This window comes from Hirundo rustica, chromosome 2, assembly GCF_015227805.2.
Source record: "Hirundo rustica isolate bHirRus1 chromosome 2, bHirRus1.pri.v3, whole genome shotgun sequence".
Lineage (NCBI taxonomy): Eukaryota > Metazoa > Chordata > Aves > Passeriformes > Hirundinidae > Hirundo > Hirundo rustica.
Window position 1 is genome coordinate 18669000 of NC_053451.1, and position 17715 is coordinate 18686714.

General features: G+C 41.1%; 1 protein-coding gene across 18 annotated transcripts in view; it reads right to left on the reverse strand.

The window, feature by feature from the left end:
• The window catches only part of BBX (BBX high mobility group box domain containing), a 141024-nt gene that overhangs the window by 59528 nt on the left and 63781 nt on the right, over positions 1-17715 (reverse strand). For 17 of the 18 annotated variants that reach the window (XM_040054298.2, XM_040054320.2, XM_040054329.2 and 14 more), the window contains 2 exons: positions 4575-4745; positions 2817-3059 (listed from right to left, as the gene is read on the reverse strand). In XM_040054298.2, coding sequence (XP_039910232.1) covers positions 2817-3059; positions 4575-4736 — 405 coding nt within the window. In that variant the 5' untranslated portion in view covers positions 4737-4745. The remainder of the gene's footprint in view (positions 1-2816; positions 3060-4574; positions 4746-17715) is intronic. The other variant, XM_040054336.2, reaches the window with a different exon arrangement.

Below are 17715 nucleotides of genomic sequence, written 5' to 3' on the forward strand. Positions count from 1 at the left end.
GAGTATGTATCAGCTATTGGGCTTATATCCTAGACAGTGAAACTTTCAAATTTAAACTGCTCTAGGAAGTCTAAAGGATAGAAACAGAAAGCCTCCTCATAAAGATAAAACCAGCAAAAGCAGACATCAAGCTTTGCAGGTGCAGCACCAGGTCTTCAGGGCAGTTGTTAGTACAAGAGGCCATAAACCACGTGATGGAAAATGTAAGGAGTTTGGGGCCAGTTTTTCCAGATAATTAAAGTACCCCAAGGTGCAGACAGGTACATAATGAGATTTTCTACAGTGCCTGAATGAACTGGAGACCTGATGAGCCTCTCAGTGGGAGCCAGGAACAGATGTCCAGTCTGCTAGGAAACTTCTCATAATTCCAGCTGGTAAAAAGTCTGGGTGCCTCACTATCTTCCAAAATGTGAGACCTTGCATACAGCTAGACATATGTAAATAAATATACAAGTGCCTTGACTGACTTACTGCTGAGGTAATACCACCGCTAGTAGTAAGCAGGTAAGAAACTGAAAGCTTCTGACATGACATGTGATCTAACCGAAATGAGTTTGGGAGCTACAGCAACGAGTAGTAAAAAAAAAAAAAAATTCCAGAGACCACAGAAGAGCAGAGACTGTAGCCACTGCAGGAGGTAGACCAGTTCTGTACGGTGCACCTCTGTCTCTGAAAGAGTGGTTTGGATACTCGGTATACAAGCCACATTGTGGGGATAGCAGATATGATAGAGAGCTCTCTGGGAAATCTGTGTCCTGCCAGGACAGCGGCTACAGGCTGCGCAGTGAAATATGGAAGTCAAAAGACACTGAAAAGCTACATTTAAGTAACAGAAGTTTACTCACTGTATCTCTAAATCTCAGTGAGCTTTTACAGGTACTCAAATAGATCACTGGTACAACAGTATTTTTATCTTCGTCCAAAGGTACTCACCTTCTTGATTTTAAAATTCTCTCTAGGAAAAAGTACCAACAGGTGGTTCTCACTAAAGTTGACATTAACCTCTTTTTGACAGCAGTAAGCCTACCTACAGGTGAACCTGTGCAACCTGCTCTAGGTGAACCTGCTTGAGCAGTGGGTTGGACAAGATGATCTCCAGAGGCCCCTTTCAATCCCAACCACTCTGTGGTTCTGTGAAAAGTGTTACAATAAAACAACTGATCCACGCATACCAAATAGGCTTGTTGGTGAAGGCCCAAATGGATTCAATAGCACATTATAGCTGCTAATTATTGCTGTAACATATGCTGTTTAAAGAATAAAAATGATACACTATCTCTCTTCTACCCATTCTTAGAACTACTTATAATGATGTAAACTACTTAGATTTATTGTTCCGCTTTGACATTGAATATTCAATTTGTTCTTCATGCCAAAAAAGAGAAAAACACTACAGGAACAATGATTTCTGTAACAATATGATTAATAGTTTCAGATGTGTCACTTTATACAGAAGTTCTGCAATTATTTTCTTTCTTAATGAACAAGTTTCCTTCAGCAAGACAAAAGGCTAAGAAAAACAGTCACATTAGCTTTGTTTCTTCAAAAATTATTTCTTTATTCTCATTTTTCCTTTCTCATCATCTGTACTGAATCTTCTAATTGCACTTTCTCCAGACGTTTGGTGAAATATCACTAATTTGTAAGCGGGAATGGAGAACAAAACTGGAATGGCTGGACAAAGCTGAGACTCAAATGTTTCAATTCTGCGCCACAGATAAGGAACTCCCAGAGGTCCTACAGACTCTGCTTAAAAAAGGACTTGCCATGCTAGATACTTGTTTTTCCTGTGGACTTTTCTATGCTCATATGAGCTACTGAACACAGACAAACATCCTGTTAACAGCAGCACCTCCAGATCCCAGGGCAGGCACGGATAATAGTTTTCCCTATCATTTCGCAGCTACCTGCACTTCCCACAGTGTGCTACCCTACTCAACAAAGGAGAGAGATGTTTTTCCTTCTCACTGGTGTACTTTTATTTTTATTAAGATTGAATTCAAAGGTTATGCACAATCTGTATCATACAGGTAATCAGAGGGATCTGTTTTGGGGTCAGGTTATCAGCCTAAGTAACTGGCTGTGTCTTTCTCACTCTGCTATCAATAAACACAGCCTTCTTGGCAACAGCTTATCAAAACAGCTATTTTTTCAAAAGGCTCATTTAAATTTTAAGTTGACATAAAGATTCTATTTGAAACACAGGGATAAATCTCCTTTCCTTGCCTCTGGTTAATGGACTCTGATTAGGCACTGCTCTCTGATCTGGCATTGGACTCACCAAATCTTGCTGTATTCAGAAACCAGTTAATGGGGAATGTACTTCAAAGAACACTAGTCATTTCATTCATTAGCATCAAAGGTAAAAAGGGACTACATTTCTTGACTGTGCCCTTGGTTTGGTTCACCTGTATTACAGTGGCTGGCATCACCGATACCTAATGCACAGCTAAGTGTTACTAGTTAGCTGACACAGAACTCTGTGTTACTGTTCACAATGGCCACCACTATCCTTCTATTAATGCTTGTACTGCAGAAATTATCAGGCAATAAATTCACAAAGTGCATATACTTATAGCAACAACTACTGGAACCAGGTTAGTTTGTGTACACAGACCAGTTGCCTTCCACTCTGGCCCAAAGGATCAAGTGAATTAAAGCAAGAACAGCACCTGCTCTGGGCACTATAATCCCATGGTGAAGCTGAGGAACGGAGGGAAGAGAAAGATTCCACAGAAAACATTTAATAAACAAGAGAAAAAGAAGCAAAATATGTAAGGAACTCCCTTTACATCCACCATTCAGACAGAACATACCTCCTTGGCCATGTCAGTGTATTTCTGTTTTTCTTTTGGATCTAGAACAGACCACCAATCAGCCAAGATCTTGGTTGCGCCACGATTATCGAGGCGAGGGTGTTCTTTCCGCACAAGAGAGCGGTGGCGTTTGCAGAACAAGAGAAACGCATTCATTGGTCGGCGAGCTCGCTGCTCTGAGGACTCGTCATCTTCAGTCTCATCAGCATCCTGCTCTAAACCATCAGGGCCAAGGAGCGGCACCTGGCAGAACCGAAAGGGAAGGGGTGTAAGCTCAGTTATCCGCGTTTGCGCAAGGGCTGACACCGTGCGAGCCGCATGCGAGTGAGGGAGGGGCGCGTGGACGCACACAGCTGTCTCCAGAGGCCATCCGTTCCAGCCAGACAGTGCAGAGTTCTACATCAAACCTCCCCACCGGATGGTCCAAGGTTCATTCATGCTCTCTGCAAGACTTAATGCCAACTTTCAAGTGGAACAATTTCTAAGCTGACCGTTCTCTAGTCCTAAAGGGGCGGGAGGGTGAGATCTTTCCTACTCTCCTTCTGACAACCTAGAAATCATCTTACTGGGATGAGGCAAGCAGTGCTAGCTTGGACCTTCATTATTTGTGTTTGCAACTACAGATCACACAAGGAGGAACAGGTAACTGTTTGTTAGTTTGTCAGTTGTTTCCTCATCCCCTGCTGGTCGCTGCTCAGCCCGTGAGCAGCACAGTAGTGCAGCCACCATAAAGCTGCCCAGCAGAGGCAGAGGGCAAATCTCAACAGAATACACTGCCAAAATGTGCTATCTCCACTTACAGGCCAGCATATCATTCCTACAAGGGATGAGCCACAGAACTCACAGCATAAGACAGAAAACCACCTCCTACCTAACTGTGACACTGCTATTTTATACCACGTTGTGAAAGGACCCATAAAGTCAACAGAAAGCACCATCAGAGTATCAGGCTTTTTGCTTATCCTTGTCAAGGTCACCCTCTCTTATCAATGTATGGCTCAAGACAGTCTCCTCAGCAGTGACCTTTCCATTCCAGCCTTAGGAAGGCACCAAGGAGATACAGAGATGAATGCTATCCATGTGATGGAATCATCACATCTGCATAAACAGCTCCCACTTCTTGTTACAGTGAATGAGTCTAACTGGAAGAGTATGAGGTGCCACATGGCATGAAAACAGAGTAAGGTCAACGTCACTGAACAATAACAAAATACCAAGTGTCGAACCAGAGACAGATTATTTCCACTGTGTACTCAGTACTCTGGAGGATAAATCGAATTTCACATGCAAATACAGTAAAAATTGTGGACAGCTTTTTCCTTCTTTTTCCCTTTTGATCTTTGTAGCTTTTTAATCTTTAAAAAAGAAGAATGAAAACTTTTAGTTTGGTATGCCCTTCAGAGCTACTAAAAGCAAATACCAAGCACAAGCCAACCTCATCTCTAAAATAAGCAATTAAAAAAAAAGCGCATCAAAAACCCACTTTGAGCAATCAAGACAAGGATGCGCAACACATTAGTAAAACAAGGCAGATAAAACTATTCCAGTGTACAAAAATTTGCCCACTATTTTAAAGGCATGATTAACAATTCACTTTCTTGTGTCACTACCTGCCTTTACAGCCTTATAGGCACCACATCACTTTTTATTGGTTGAGTTTCTTCACTAAAGAGAACAAGATGACAAAATAAAAACACAGCTAGGGAGAATGTGATCCACCATTAACCATCTTGGGTCAAAGTATCCAATTAAATCTACCTTATCAATATCTTCCTCTTCTTCTTCCTCTTCTTCCTCCTCAGAGAAGTCAAGGAGTTTCTTGGCAAGCAGGGGATGCCACTGAAGACACTTCCTTTTTGGTCGCTTCCCAGTTCCTTCACCTTCTGTTGCGTGATCCTTATTCCTACTACTGCCTTTCATTACTGTGACCTGTCATGCAAAAATATTGATAAATTCGCAACAAACCCTTAGGAATAAACGACCATCAAAATTAGTGACAAATATATGAAGCACCAATGCAAGACTCTCAAGAAATTTCTGGCAAAATATTAGACAGAGATTTATTCCAATTATCAATGTAAGCATGGATGCACTTTATGCAATCTTAACACTTCCATGTGATGCGTAGAGTAACTAGCAATATACAACTTAAGAGCATGAAGTAAGGATGCCAGGTATTCCAGCTCTCAAATGTGCCCCTGTCTGAAGGATGGCAGAGATGTCCTTTACTAGCCAAGTGAGTGAGAGACTCCACAGCTCACACCTATATCCACTGCAGCGTTTAAAATTTTGTCACTGCAAATGTCAATGTCAGAGCATTCGTCTTTCTCACAGCGGAACACATCACCAGCCACTCATGTGTTAATCATGCACTTATATACTTCAATGTCAATACAGATCCCAACGATACTATGAGTTAGGATTTGTCCAGTGCCATTAAAGGGTGCTATAGGGAAATCTGAGTCCCTAAGAGAAGTGAATTTTAATACACATATTTGAAGCAAACAACCAGATATAGTTATTAGATACATTAGATACATTTCCAAAGTACTGCACAGGAAACAAAAACCATGTGCTGAGCTCGAGTGCATGCAGAAGACAAATAATATTTAGTTGTGTGTGTGTCCTTATCTAAAAAATACTTCAGAACTACCTCTTAGTAAAAAGTCATGCTTAACACATCCAAAGTATCGGTTTAAGGGCCGACTTAAAGAGATGTGCTACCTAACTAAGGGACAAACGAATATATATAAAACCAAACAAAACCAGCACATCACATCCAAGTACTGAAGGGCACAGCAAGCAAGTGCTGCTGGCACACAGTCTGGTCCCTTGTAGCCTTCTGTTAGCATAGTGTAATATCAGTGGCAATCCTGACAGGAGCATGGCTAGCTTTCCAAGAAAACAACACAAACATCAAAACAAACTGAACTTAAGAGTGATTAACCAGCTACATCTTCATAAAGCAAATAAATCTGATGAAGTCTCACAGGAGTTTCTCACCAGCAGATAAAGCAGCTGCACTAAGCCCTGGTCCCATAGGCAAAGCTGGAAGAAGCTGTGTTGCTGACTCTCAGGAAAAGAGCACCAAGAGTCATACCTTGTAACTGCAAGGCCACAGTGCATTTTAGGATGCTGCTCTCTGTAAGATGCCTGGTGCAATGCCACTGTTTCAGTCTACAGAGTCACGAGAGAAAGCTGCCACGCTTCACTTAGACCAGCTGCCTGAGCCACTGTGCCACCTTTGGGGCAAATGCCCCACCAGAACCACCTTGCACAGCTCCAGCCATGCTCCTACACTTAGCATTCTCGTTCTGGATGATCTCTTCCAGGTGTTTCTACTTGGTTAACTCACTGGAATTTTGGAAGTGTGCCCTTGTTAGCACCAGAAACGTGCATAAGCAGCTGCTTCCCCTGCAGACTTCAACAGTGCAGAAAGCTGAAGGACCATCAGACACTGCTTGCTGAAGGAACAACTGAAGACTGAAGGAAAAAGGTTCCAAAATTTTAACCTACATTTTAAAATTGCATTTTCCTGGACGCATATTGAAGTTTGTTAGATCCGTCTCGCTTGCCAGCAGTAGCTGCACCCTATTAATTAAGGAAACCCTATAACTTTGTAGTAACTTTGTCCCATTAAGTAATATTCTTTGCTATCCACATAATGCCACTTCCACCTGGAAAATGTTTAAACTTTGATTTCATATCACCTGCTCCTCTGTTCATTTTCCATAACCAACTCCTGTAGGGAGTTCTATACAGCACGTAACCATGCATAATTTCATTCAAATTTTCGCCTCTGATTTACAAAGCAGATCCAAACACACAAACCACTTTGGCTTAAAAAAATACTGAAGTGTGGAAAATTAAGCCACAATCCAGCATCACGACATGTATGTTTGAAATTGGTTTTATCCCACTATGACCTCTGCCATGTACCATGCTGCACTGTGCTCTCCATCTGTCTCTCTTCCTAAAGTGCTGAACGCCATTTGCTTTTGTTTGGGGTATTTTCAGACACAAATCAACAAAGCTGAGTTAATGTTCAAGCAGGAACTTCAGCTCCTGTGGGCAGCAGAGATTTGTTCAGAGATTGCTAAGTGATACAGATCTGCCTATTACCGCAGTCAATAAAGCATGTGGCCTATTTCTGAGCAGGATAAATATGCTACAAGTACAATGGGGAGAGCTACTCCAGCCCTCACCACTCACTCGTGTACATGAGGCAAATCATACGGCTTCTGCCTACAATCAGTCCTAAGTATGATGAGTACTACTAGCAGCCTTCTACCTTGTTAGTGTGAAACTAAATTAACGTTTGAGAAGTGCTCCATGATCCTCCTCTACAAACCCCAGCTGAAGTCTCAGGGCTGTTCCAACAACAGCACTGCCCTTAGAGCTGGCACCTCTCTGCCTGCTGCCCTCAAAAGGATGGGCAAGGGAAGACTTCACAGGACTAAGGTGTATTTTCCATGCATTTTCCATCACCCCTGAGGCCCTGACTACACTCTATGCTGAGTTTGACAAGGCAGCACAGAGCCAGGCACCAGTCACCGTGCAAATCCCAAAGGGGCTCCCAGTACCCTACACCTCTTCACCCCAACTGAGCTCACAAATAATTTTTGTTTCCATGCATGAAGGCTAGATATTAAACATTCACCACTAAAATAAATTAATCAAAGCTCATCACACATTAGTGCTAAAATAAAAATACACACTCAGCTTCAGGAATTCAAGGGATGTTCATCAAGCTGTTTTATGAAATTGTGAACCATTTTATAACACAGAGTAAGCCAGATCCTGGCTGTCATACAAGCATCATTTACCACGGAAAAACACAGTCAACTCTTTGCTTCTGCTTCGGCGAGAATGTCTGCAATGGTCAACAAGAAAAACCCTCCTGATTTTGACTCCACCGATGGAAGGACCGATTTCACAGACAGACTTCAAACTTTGTTTACATCATGGCCTGGAAGTCCCTCGCTTCTTAAGTATGTCAAGCTACCTATCTACTCTACTCCCTATGCCTGCTCTTCTTCCCTCTAAAATATGGGGTAATTCTTAACACAAACACATAAAACTATTTCCTTCCCCTTAAGGGTCAGTTGTGTCCTATTTTTACATACTTTTGAGTTTATAAATCCTCTCTCCCCATTTTTATTTATTTGGGTCCCCATTAGTTTTGACCTACATTTCAGAGACTTTTTTTTGGTGTGCACTTTTTGCTGATGCCCCTCAGTGAAATATAGGATTGGCATAATGAAAAATGTTCTAATTCTTTATTACAGCACATGTGATTTTTCCTGTTAAAAACAGATGCCAACATAGTGTGGTAAACTTGTTTTCCTCTGGATTGCTTCATCTTTTACTTTACTACACCCCCACTTTATAGGCATTTGTGTCTTAATTGTTGATACATTCACATACTCACATAATTACTAGAGAAACCCATAAAAAAATCCAGGCAAATGCAAAATACAGCTAACATGGACATGGAAATTTTCCTTCATGTATGATTATGTTTAAATGACAGTGAAAGCTTTACTGGCATTGTTTACTTCTTGAATGGCAAAACATCAATGGAATCCAGTTACCTGACTCTTATTCTATTTATTCATCTGATTTTTCCCCTTGACACATTGTCAACAGCTCATTAGCTGCTTGTTTTACACGAGAAACTGGAAGCTGGCACACAGAGGCAAGCAAAAATACCACCTGTTTCTCTTTCAGAGATCCCCAAGCGCTGGCAAGCATCTCCACCAGTGTGCTTTTAAAGAAAGAGCTGGACTTGGACCCTACAAGAACTGAAGCACACATTTAAGCCTGGCAAGTGAAAAGTTCCATAGAAAGCCACAGAACAAGTCACATGCTATCTTGGAGAGATTTGGGCTTAAAAGTACAGAAGATACACAACACCTGAAGTGCAAAGTTTGCAACAACCGGAACTTATGAATCAGAACACAAAAAAAAGGTAACTTCTTCTACAGGTATCAGTAAAAATATCATATATCTTTTAAGGCAGATGTAATAGCTTTCAGAAGTTTGCAAAAGTAAAAATTATTAAAACCAGGCAACAAGATTTTACAAGTTACTTCTCAGCTTAAGGATGACAAAAATGAAGTGACAGCCACTTTGGAGAAAGTGGGAATATTTCAACAGGACAAGACAAAGGTATGGACAGCTTTCCTTAAAACAGGCCACATATGCTTTATAATGGCACTAGAGGATACCTGTCAAGGCTGGCATTCATGATCCACTGAGAACAAGATACCTTCAGGGTGACATTCTACATCAACTTTTAGTACATATAAGATCAAACATTACAGAAATATTACATCAGTACAAAAAACTTAAGAATTTTCTTGTGTGTGTGTGTGCTGGCTGTCCTGGTTCTAGGAAACATTAATCAAAGAATCATAGTCTTCTTGGACGTCTTACAAATATGTATAGCTAATAGAGCTTCTGAGGAAAAAAAAAATCCTTAAGAAAAGAGGTGGATGGAGGGAAAGCAGAGGAGAGGATGTTATTTAGCTTTTTACTGCCTATGTTTCTATTTCAAATACATAACTGTTTAAAAGTCTTCATTTTTTAAGGGTTTATTAACAACAAGCATTTGATTACATTTGGTAATGTTAAGTTTTGTTTTTCTGCTATCTTCCCCTGTAATTTATAAAACCTTATATACACAGGTGACAAACTTCAGCAGTACTAATTTTGGGACTATCTCATCCCAGTGTTGATCTGCCACTGACAATGCTGCTTGTGCTAAATAAGCTACACTCGATAAACTACATTCACAAACACCAAAATTATTATAAAGGTCTTCAAAAGCAGCCAAGTGCTCTAAGGCACATGTTGTTATAGTGGTTAGAAAGAAATGCAAGACCTGCAGAAGCAGAACCCCATAGACATGGATTGTGAGTATGGTGTGACCTCCCCGTTGGAATATTCTCCATAGAACAACATCTGAGCTTCAGCAACTCTTATTTCCATGAGGACAGTGGAAATGAATTTCAGATTTCCTGTTACCTTAAAAAAACACCCACATTTCCCGGAGCCCAGCTGGGTCCTTGGTTGACTCAATGAAGATTACTGGTACAAAGGAGCAAAGGCAGAGTTTCAAGTGCATTTCCCACACCTTCGGCTGTTTTACAGTAAGTTCTCTATTACATGATAAAAACAAATGCTAGTAAGAAAGGAGACGACTGAACTATGAGACTAACAGCTTTGTTTTGGGAACTACTGAGTCAGTGACTTGAGCTGCTTCAATAAAGAAGCAGGAGACTAGGAAATGAGTTCATGTCCTCAGCAATCTAGTGGGCTGAAGAGGTATTGAAATTCTCACATGAAAGCAAAAGGACATTGCTAGCTGTAAAATACACCTACACAAATACAAAAAGTGGAGGGGTTTTTTTAATAAGTTTCTTTTAGCTCTGGAATAACTGAACCAGAATATTTCTATAATGTAAGACAAAAACTACTTGGCACTAATTGCTGACTGGTCAGTGAATATACTCTTTGTTGCTTCACAGCAGAAAGCCATTAATGAGCTTTCTAATTTTCAGAGATGTGATGGTTTAATGGGGGACATGCTGAGACTCAATGGGGTCCTGTTTGCCAGTGGAGGTTTGAGAGAGACCGTCACCATGTGAAACACTTAGCAACACAGCTACAAGTGTTAGTTAATTTTTAATGACACCCTCTTCCATCTTCAGAAATTATTTTAAACTGTTCCTTATTCTCAAACTCAGATAGCAGTTGTTTGCTTTCTTTGTTCTCTAATACATAAAATTAAACCCCAAGATCACTGAAAAATGTCAACAGCACTTTTTTTAAAATTTTGGGGGTTTTTATTCATACCCGCCGAAGAGGAAGAAAAGCAACATGACACAAGTCAATAGAGTTTAAACTCCAACCCTACTATTTCTCTTTTCATTCAGACATGCAAAATAAGCAATATTTTCTTTGGCATTTCCTAATGCAAAGAAATCGACCAAGCTTTGTTTAGTATGAAAACCACTTTATGTTCAACGACTGTACTCACTGTAGCACCTTTAGCCTCTGTGAAGGGGCTCACTGGTGCAGATAAAGGGAAAGAATTGATGGAAGAGTTTGCCTTGCAGAAAAAGTTCTGGGGCTGCAAATCACTAACATCTTTACTCAAACAGAAGCATATTAACAGGAGCCTAGAGTCACTTAGGTAAAAGCAGTTCTCTGAAGGCTCAGGTCTTAACTATAACAAGACTTTTTGCTGTCTTGAATTTAAGTTACAGTAGGACATTTGCTACTGTAGGACTTGTTTCAGACTTCAGCAGCTGCAGAGGCAGGAACACAAAATCCAGAAACCCAGAAAGTCACAGACTACAGTTGTACTTACTTCACACATCAAGACTCCAGTGACACACCCCGCCAGCCAAAATTTTGGGGTCTTAGAGTGCAGAAGACAAGCATTTATTAGGGTGACATCCACCTTTCTGGACACCAGGGGCTAACCATCCCGTGTACCAAAAGATCACCAGCAAGTCTGCCTACAACCCTGTGCATCGGCTGGGATAATGCACCTGGATTATCAGACTAGCAGCTTCCCTCGCCTGGAGCTCCTGGAGAGCAGGCAGGGGGACTCTCTCACTGTGCAGTGCTAATGCAAAGGAACCATAAACTGGGGAGCAGGGCAAGGCCTCCTTCACATGGAAGTGAGGTCACTCACCCAGGGCAGGGACACACTAGGGCACCTGCACTACCAAGGCTGGCTCTGCTCCTAGGTGAAGGAGATGTAACGCACAGAGCTGGAAATTCCAGCAATCCTTTTGCTCCAAAGCAGCATTTCTTTTTGTTCCTACATTTGCTGCCACAAGAAGGGAGAGCACCAAGAAACCTGGAAAGGTGAGCAAAATAAATGCCTCAAATTCAAAACACAAAGGCAGCAGAGCCCAATCTACTTTGCAATACTTCCTCCCACAGAGGGGAGATAATAACAACAACTGCTTCGAAGCCCTCTGACACCAGCGTAATTTATCAGCAGAGCACTTTTCCTCCAGGAATGCAGAACAGACTGTAAAATGCAACCATCTCTAAGAGAGGAGATGAGTGCTTGTCGGCAGAGCGTCACACACAGACCATAGCAACAGCACAATCCAAAAAACTACTGACTTTCAGCAAGTTAGAGCTGAGAGCACACCATGAAAAATTTGCTTTGCGTCCCTATGTGAGCAGGACTACCTGAGCCTGCATGGGGAGCAGCTTTTCCAGAAAGACAGCTGTCATTCCTGCATTTTCCATTATTTCAATGTTGCAAAACTAAAGCCTTTGTGATTTGTCAACGGAATCACCAGGAGTTCTAGCTCTCTAGCTTTTGCAAGTTACTAAATGCTTAATCTCAGCATAAAAAGTTTTGAGAGCCAGTGAACTCACAGGTACGAGGCCACAGGAAAAACTTAATGAATTTCAGTGCATGGACATTCTCATCAGATCATTCCTAGGAGAACATCTGCAGTTCAGCAACAGCTTCCTCACTGAAGGGCCTACCAGATAAGAAATCAAAGTCAAACTGGAACTTTATGTGAACAAGAATGATGGCCTGGAGTTCTGCTCACAGCCTTCAGATGATGAGACCCTATGAATGAAAGGGGAAAAAAAAAAAAAAAAGGAAAAGTACACGTTCTAGACTTGCCACGCCCAAAGCTCCGTTTTTATCTGTGATTAGCAGGCATAAAAATTGCTGCAGGGTGCAGTCATGCCAGAAACACAGCCAAGTGCTCTTGTGCAGCACAGAGCAGCACAAAGAGGAGATGTTCCTGCAGCAGACGTCACAGGGGGAGCACAGCTGAATGGCAAAATTGTTCAACTCTCCATTTCACCTCTTGTTGATTGTGTCCCAATGTCTTCTGCAAAACCAGGACAGTGCAGCTGTGTCCATCACTACTGTAACCCATTCTAAGGTTTACCATGTGCGTAACGGAGCTTTCATAATAAAATTCACTCATAATTACCACCAGTGTCAGGGGAACCATATACAGCTGTATGAGCAAATGAAAGAATTACTCCCTTAATACATATTTAATAGGCCATAAAATATCCCTGCACAACTCCGTATTATACTTGGTCTCCTTCTGCTCTCTTCAATTGAAGTGCAATAGGGTACAGCAGTTGACTAAACATTCCCTCGTACAGCTACTACTTACTACTCCTATGGAAGAAGAATCAAATTAATGGCTACAGAAAGTATTTATTCACCTTTGTGCATCTTCAGTATAAAGCCCATAATTCATGGTAATGTTAACTCTTATGTGTCTCAGAAACAACCATAAAGAGGCTATTTTCAAATAAAAGGGGCTTGGTGCCATGTTCACTAACAAAACCACTGCCAGACTGACTTGACAGTAAATTCTAGGCTACTAAAATATTTTCTTCAGGAATCAAATTGTCACAATCACCTTCCACCCTTTTCCCCTACCAAGAGGGGCAAGAGTGTAAAACCAAAAATGAGAAGTGAACCCTTGTGAGTCAGGTATGAAGTCCTCCCTACCAAACTCTGAGTTAATTTCCAAGCTATTGACCATATTAAAGCAGCAACACTTTGCCAAAATACATTGTATCTCATATTAGGCATAACCCAAGTAGGTAAACAGAATGCTAGGGAAGAGCAGAATTTTGCTAAAACAAACGGCTACAAATCTCTTCTCCCAAACAACAAGAGGGAACGGCCTCACGTTTACACTGGATACGATGAAAAATTTCCCCACCAAAAGGGTTGTCAAGCATTGGAACAGGCTCCTCAGGGATCTAGTTGAGTCACCATCCCAGGAGGTCTTTTAAAAGCATTTAGGGACATGGCTTAGTGGTGGACTTCAATGATCTTCAAGTTTTTTTCCTACCTAAACAATTCTGTGATTTCATTAAAAGTAAGTGGAAACAAAACTAATTTGCACACATTTATCAGTTATATTTGTATTTATCATCTTGCTAAAGGCAGCATTTTAAGACACAAAAATTAACTTTTAATTCAGACTAGATTCCTTAATGCAGTGGTTTAGTCTGATCACAGAGACACAAAAGCTACAGGAACTTTAATTCTGGTTTTGGAAGTATCACCGTCTCTCAGAACTATGCAGATTCACATAAAAACCTTTTGGGTCTATGAACATTTATGAAGACTTTGAAAGCAGATGTACTACCTTAATACACAATTTTCAAGTGCCATCTAGTGGTTATTTTCTTTTTTATTTCAATTTGGAATTCAAAAATAAATTTTCCCTTTTCTTTAAAATTTAATTTAAATTTCTCTTATCTTTAAAATTTTTTAAAAATTTGTTATTTCTATCACTTCCTGTTGTTTTATGATGTGACTCTTGATGATGCAATGGTAAATATATCCTTGAATTAAGCCTAAGTTTGAGCATTCTGATGAACTGAATTTGGGCCAGAAAACAGCTGATTTTGGAACTAAAGAATTGAAAGAAAAAGGGGAAAAACTCCCACAACCTTATCCATCTTATCCATGGAAACAAAGCATAAATGTCAGTTCATTAATAGAGCTTTTTCAGTACAACTTAATGAATTCCTATCATGAGAAAATTCTGACTTGTTCGAAGTCTGTAAATAATTAGGGTGTCAACTAAACATACTAGAAAATCCTGGAGAAAAAAGCATGTTCCAAGCGTTGCTCTCACTGGATAAAACAAAAAATCCACAGTGGCATATCAAAAGGTTTCTGTTTTACACTCAACCCAACCTGTGATATTACACAAGCCCAAAACTTTAAATACTCAGCAAAACCAGGCCACTTAATATATTAGCCACAAAATGGGAACAATTACTCCATGTCTTCTGTGTCCCATCTCAAGCACTCTCTTATGCTCCAAGTGTAAAGAATTTGGCTCATGAGGTATCTCAAAAAATGGCTAAATGTGCACACGCAGTAGTGTGCCGAAGACATATCAAACCTGCAGCCCATACCATGCAGACAGCTGGTGTAAAACACGCAGAGCTTATCAACTCCTGAACTTAATGTGTACGGAAAGACATGTTACGTGCTTCCATTTCACCTGGAAATTTATACAAGACTGTGTCAGGCAGCCAACCAATCAAGGAAAGTATCTGGGCTTCTCCATAATGAGCCTCTGAGAGCCTAAAAGTAAGATGGTTTTATTTCTGTAATATGCTTTCACAGAGCTACAGTAACATAGAAATAATTTTGTGCCCACGTATAGCTATAGAAAAAGTATTAGAACTCAGAGTCTGAGATGGAGCCAACATTAAAAACAGATCATTACCAAACATCATCTTTGTTATTATTCTACTGAAGGATTTGTTAGCTGTAGCAGAAACAAATTCTCTGCGGAAAAGAAAATAAAAAATCCTTAGACCTTATTAATTCTGTCTTGAATTCAAAGCACTTTATTAAAAGGTGGGAACATTGCTATCTTCCTAACTTCTGCAGTTTCGAAAGAGTCTAACAGAGATGAGAAATCTTAGACAAAAGGTCAGAAACAAATTCATGGTCAAACCGGAAAGAGAGCTTTTAACTCTGATCCCAATCCCCGCTCCCTTCTGCCATGTCTCCCTTCCAGAAAATGAAGAAACTGAAAAGAAAACTTCGGCATTCAGCAATCTTTTTGTGCGCTTGTTCCGTGGGCAATCACAGAGACATTACACATGCCCAGCAAGGCACCTTTGGATGTAGTTCCAGGCGGGAGAAACAGGCAGCTCCTGCCCCTGCACCCCAGAGCCCCTGCTCAGCCCTCGCGGAGCAGCACAGCCTTGCTGAGCCAGCGGCATCATCCCACCATGGCACGGACAGCAAGGAGCTCGCTGGACAAGCCCATCTGCTCGTGCGACCCAGCAGTCCAATGGACAGCCCTGGGGGCACCTCACTCCAGATCTGAGCCCTGCCTCCCGCTCCTCGTGCGTACAACCCCTTACACACCACCGGACCCGCCTGACCTGAGGCGCATCCAACATCCCCTGTGTAACAAACCACCCACAGGTCCTGGAAAACTTACCGGAGAGTGTGACTATCCCCTGCACAATTGGATAGTAAGTGACACAAAGACCTGGAGATGCAAGAAATCACAAAGCTGCCCCTGAATACAAGAACAGGGCATACATACACAATGCCCGAAAGAGTAAAAAAAAAAAAAAAAATTACAATGCACACAGACAAAAGGAATAAACAATGTTACTTAAAAAGCCCTCAGAAGGTAGAATGCTATCTTACTCCACCTATGACCTCAATAAAGCAGTCTCAGCCATACAGCATGTCAAACTCCCCTTTAAACACCTATCAAAATAATCAAAACAATTTTAAGTTCCATAGTTCCATTATCCCATTGCCTAAATTGTAGTACTCGGCTAATTCAGTTAATACACTAAAAAGGCATGGATATTTTCGCCTACACTGCTTCAAGTTCTTTCTAGGATGAGAGTATTTTGTGTATTCCCTCAGGTGTGTCCCCTCTAAGAGCCCGCGCATTAAAATGATACGAGCCAAGTTAGTAAAGCAGTTCCCCCAGGATGCCACACAGTACCAGTAAGTCTACTGCTCTTTTTGCAGATGAAACGTGAGCACCAATTCTGCATGGAGATTTACTGTACTTCACTTGATGGAAAAGGTCTTAAGATCAAACCCACACAGCTCATAAAATTTAAAAAAAGTAATTTTACCTTCATACCACACTTTTTAAAATTGCTTTAATTGAGAGCCACATATATATCACTATGAGCTGGAAAGCCCTGTAGAGCGGCAAACAATGTGTAAGCGTGTAACTGAGCAGGCCCGTATTTCACTGACTGCAATTCACTGCAGCATTCTGGCCACATTCTCTGGAAGCTCTGTGGACGTTGAGTATGAACGATTTCAAATTCCTGGAAGAAAACAAGCTACCAAGAAAATGTGTTCTTAGCTTGATCCTAGAAGATATTTAAGAGTTTTCCCCCAACTATCTCAAATAAGCTTTGAACTAAACCATCAGAAGTAAGCAGGGCTGTAGACAATGCTCCCATTCTCAAGCCATATGCATGCTCATATGCAAAAATGCATCACCACCTCGAGTTCTGCTGAACATAACAGCCTCTTTTAAGGAGAAAGAGACTTGGCTTATTTTTAATTCATAGAAAGACAATCACAGGATTCAACAATGCCCACTTCAAAAGATCTAAAGCTAGAAATGTGACATGAGCTGCATGTGAAAGATTTAGGAAAAAAATATTTTGTATCGCTCCTCTTAAAATGCCCTAATATAGTTAATAATTTTCATGCACTAACAAACCATTACTTCAAGAAAAGGGCAATATTCAATACTAAATCCAGCAGCTGGAGGGTCTCCAGTTCTGCTCAAGGCAGACCTAGCTTCAAAGGTGAACATGCTGCTCAGGACCCCACCCAGGGACAGAGAATCCACCACTTCTTTCACCACTCTTACAATGGAGGGTATTTTTCCTTATGCTCAACCTGAATTTCCCCACCTGAAACTTCTGACAATCACCTTATTCCTGTCCTTCCACTATGCACCTCTAAAAGGAGTCTAGGTCTCTCCTTCATAATGATCCTACAGACAGTTGGAGTCAACTGGAGTATCCCCTCAGCCTTCTCAGGTGAAACACAAGGAGCTCCTTTCCTGTTATATCATGTGCTCTGACCCAACCCCCTGAGCAGTTCTCAACCATGCTCCCTACAGTATCTTCTCTCAACTTGCTGTCTACACTCCTCCTACACTCACACAGCCGAGCCTGCAAGTTTGCTTTTGTGGCTACAAGGTCTTGCTGCTGAATTCTAGTCAACTTACTGCCTGTTAGGATCACTAGGTCTTCTCTGCAAAGCTGTTTTCTGCCTTTCTTTTTGTTAAACTTCTTGGGTTCCTGATAGCCCTTGTCAGCTTGATAAAGTTCCTCTGAATGGCAG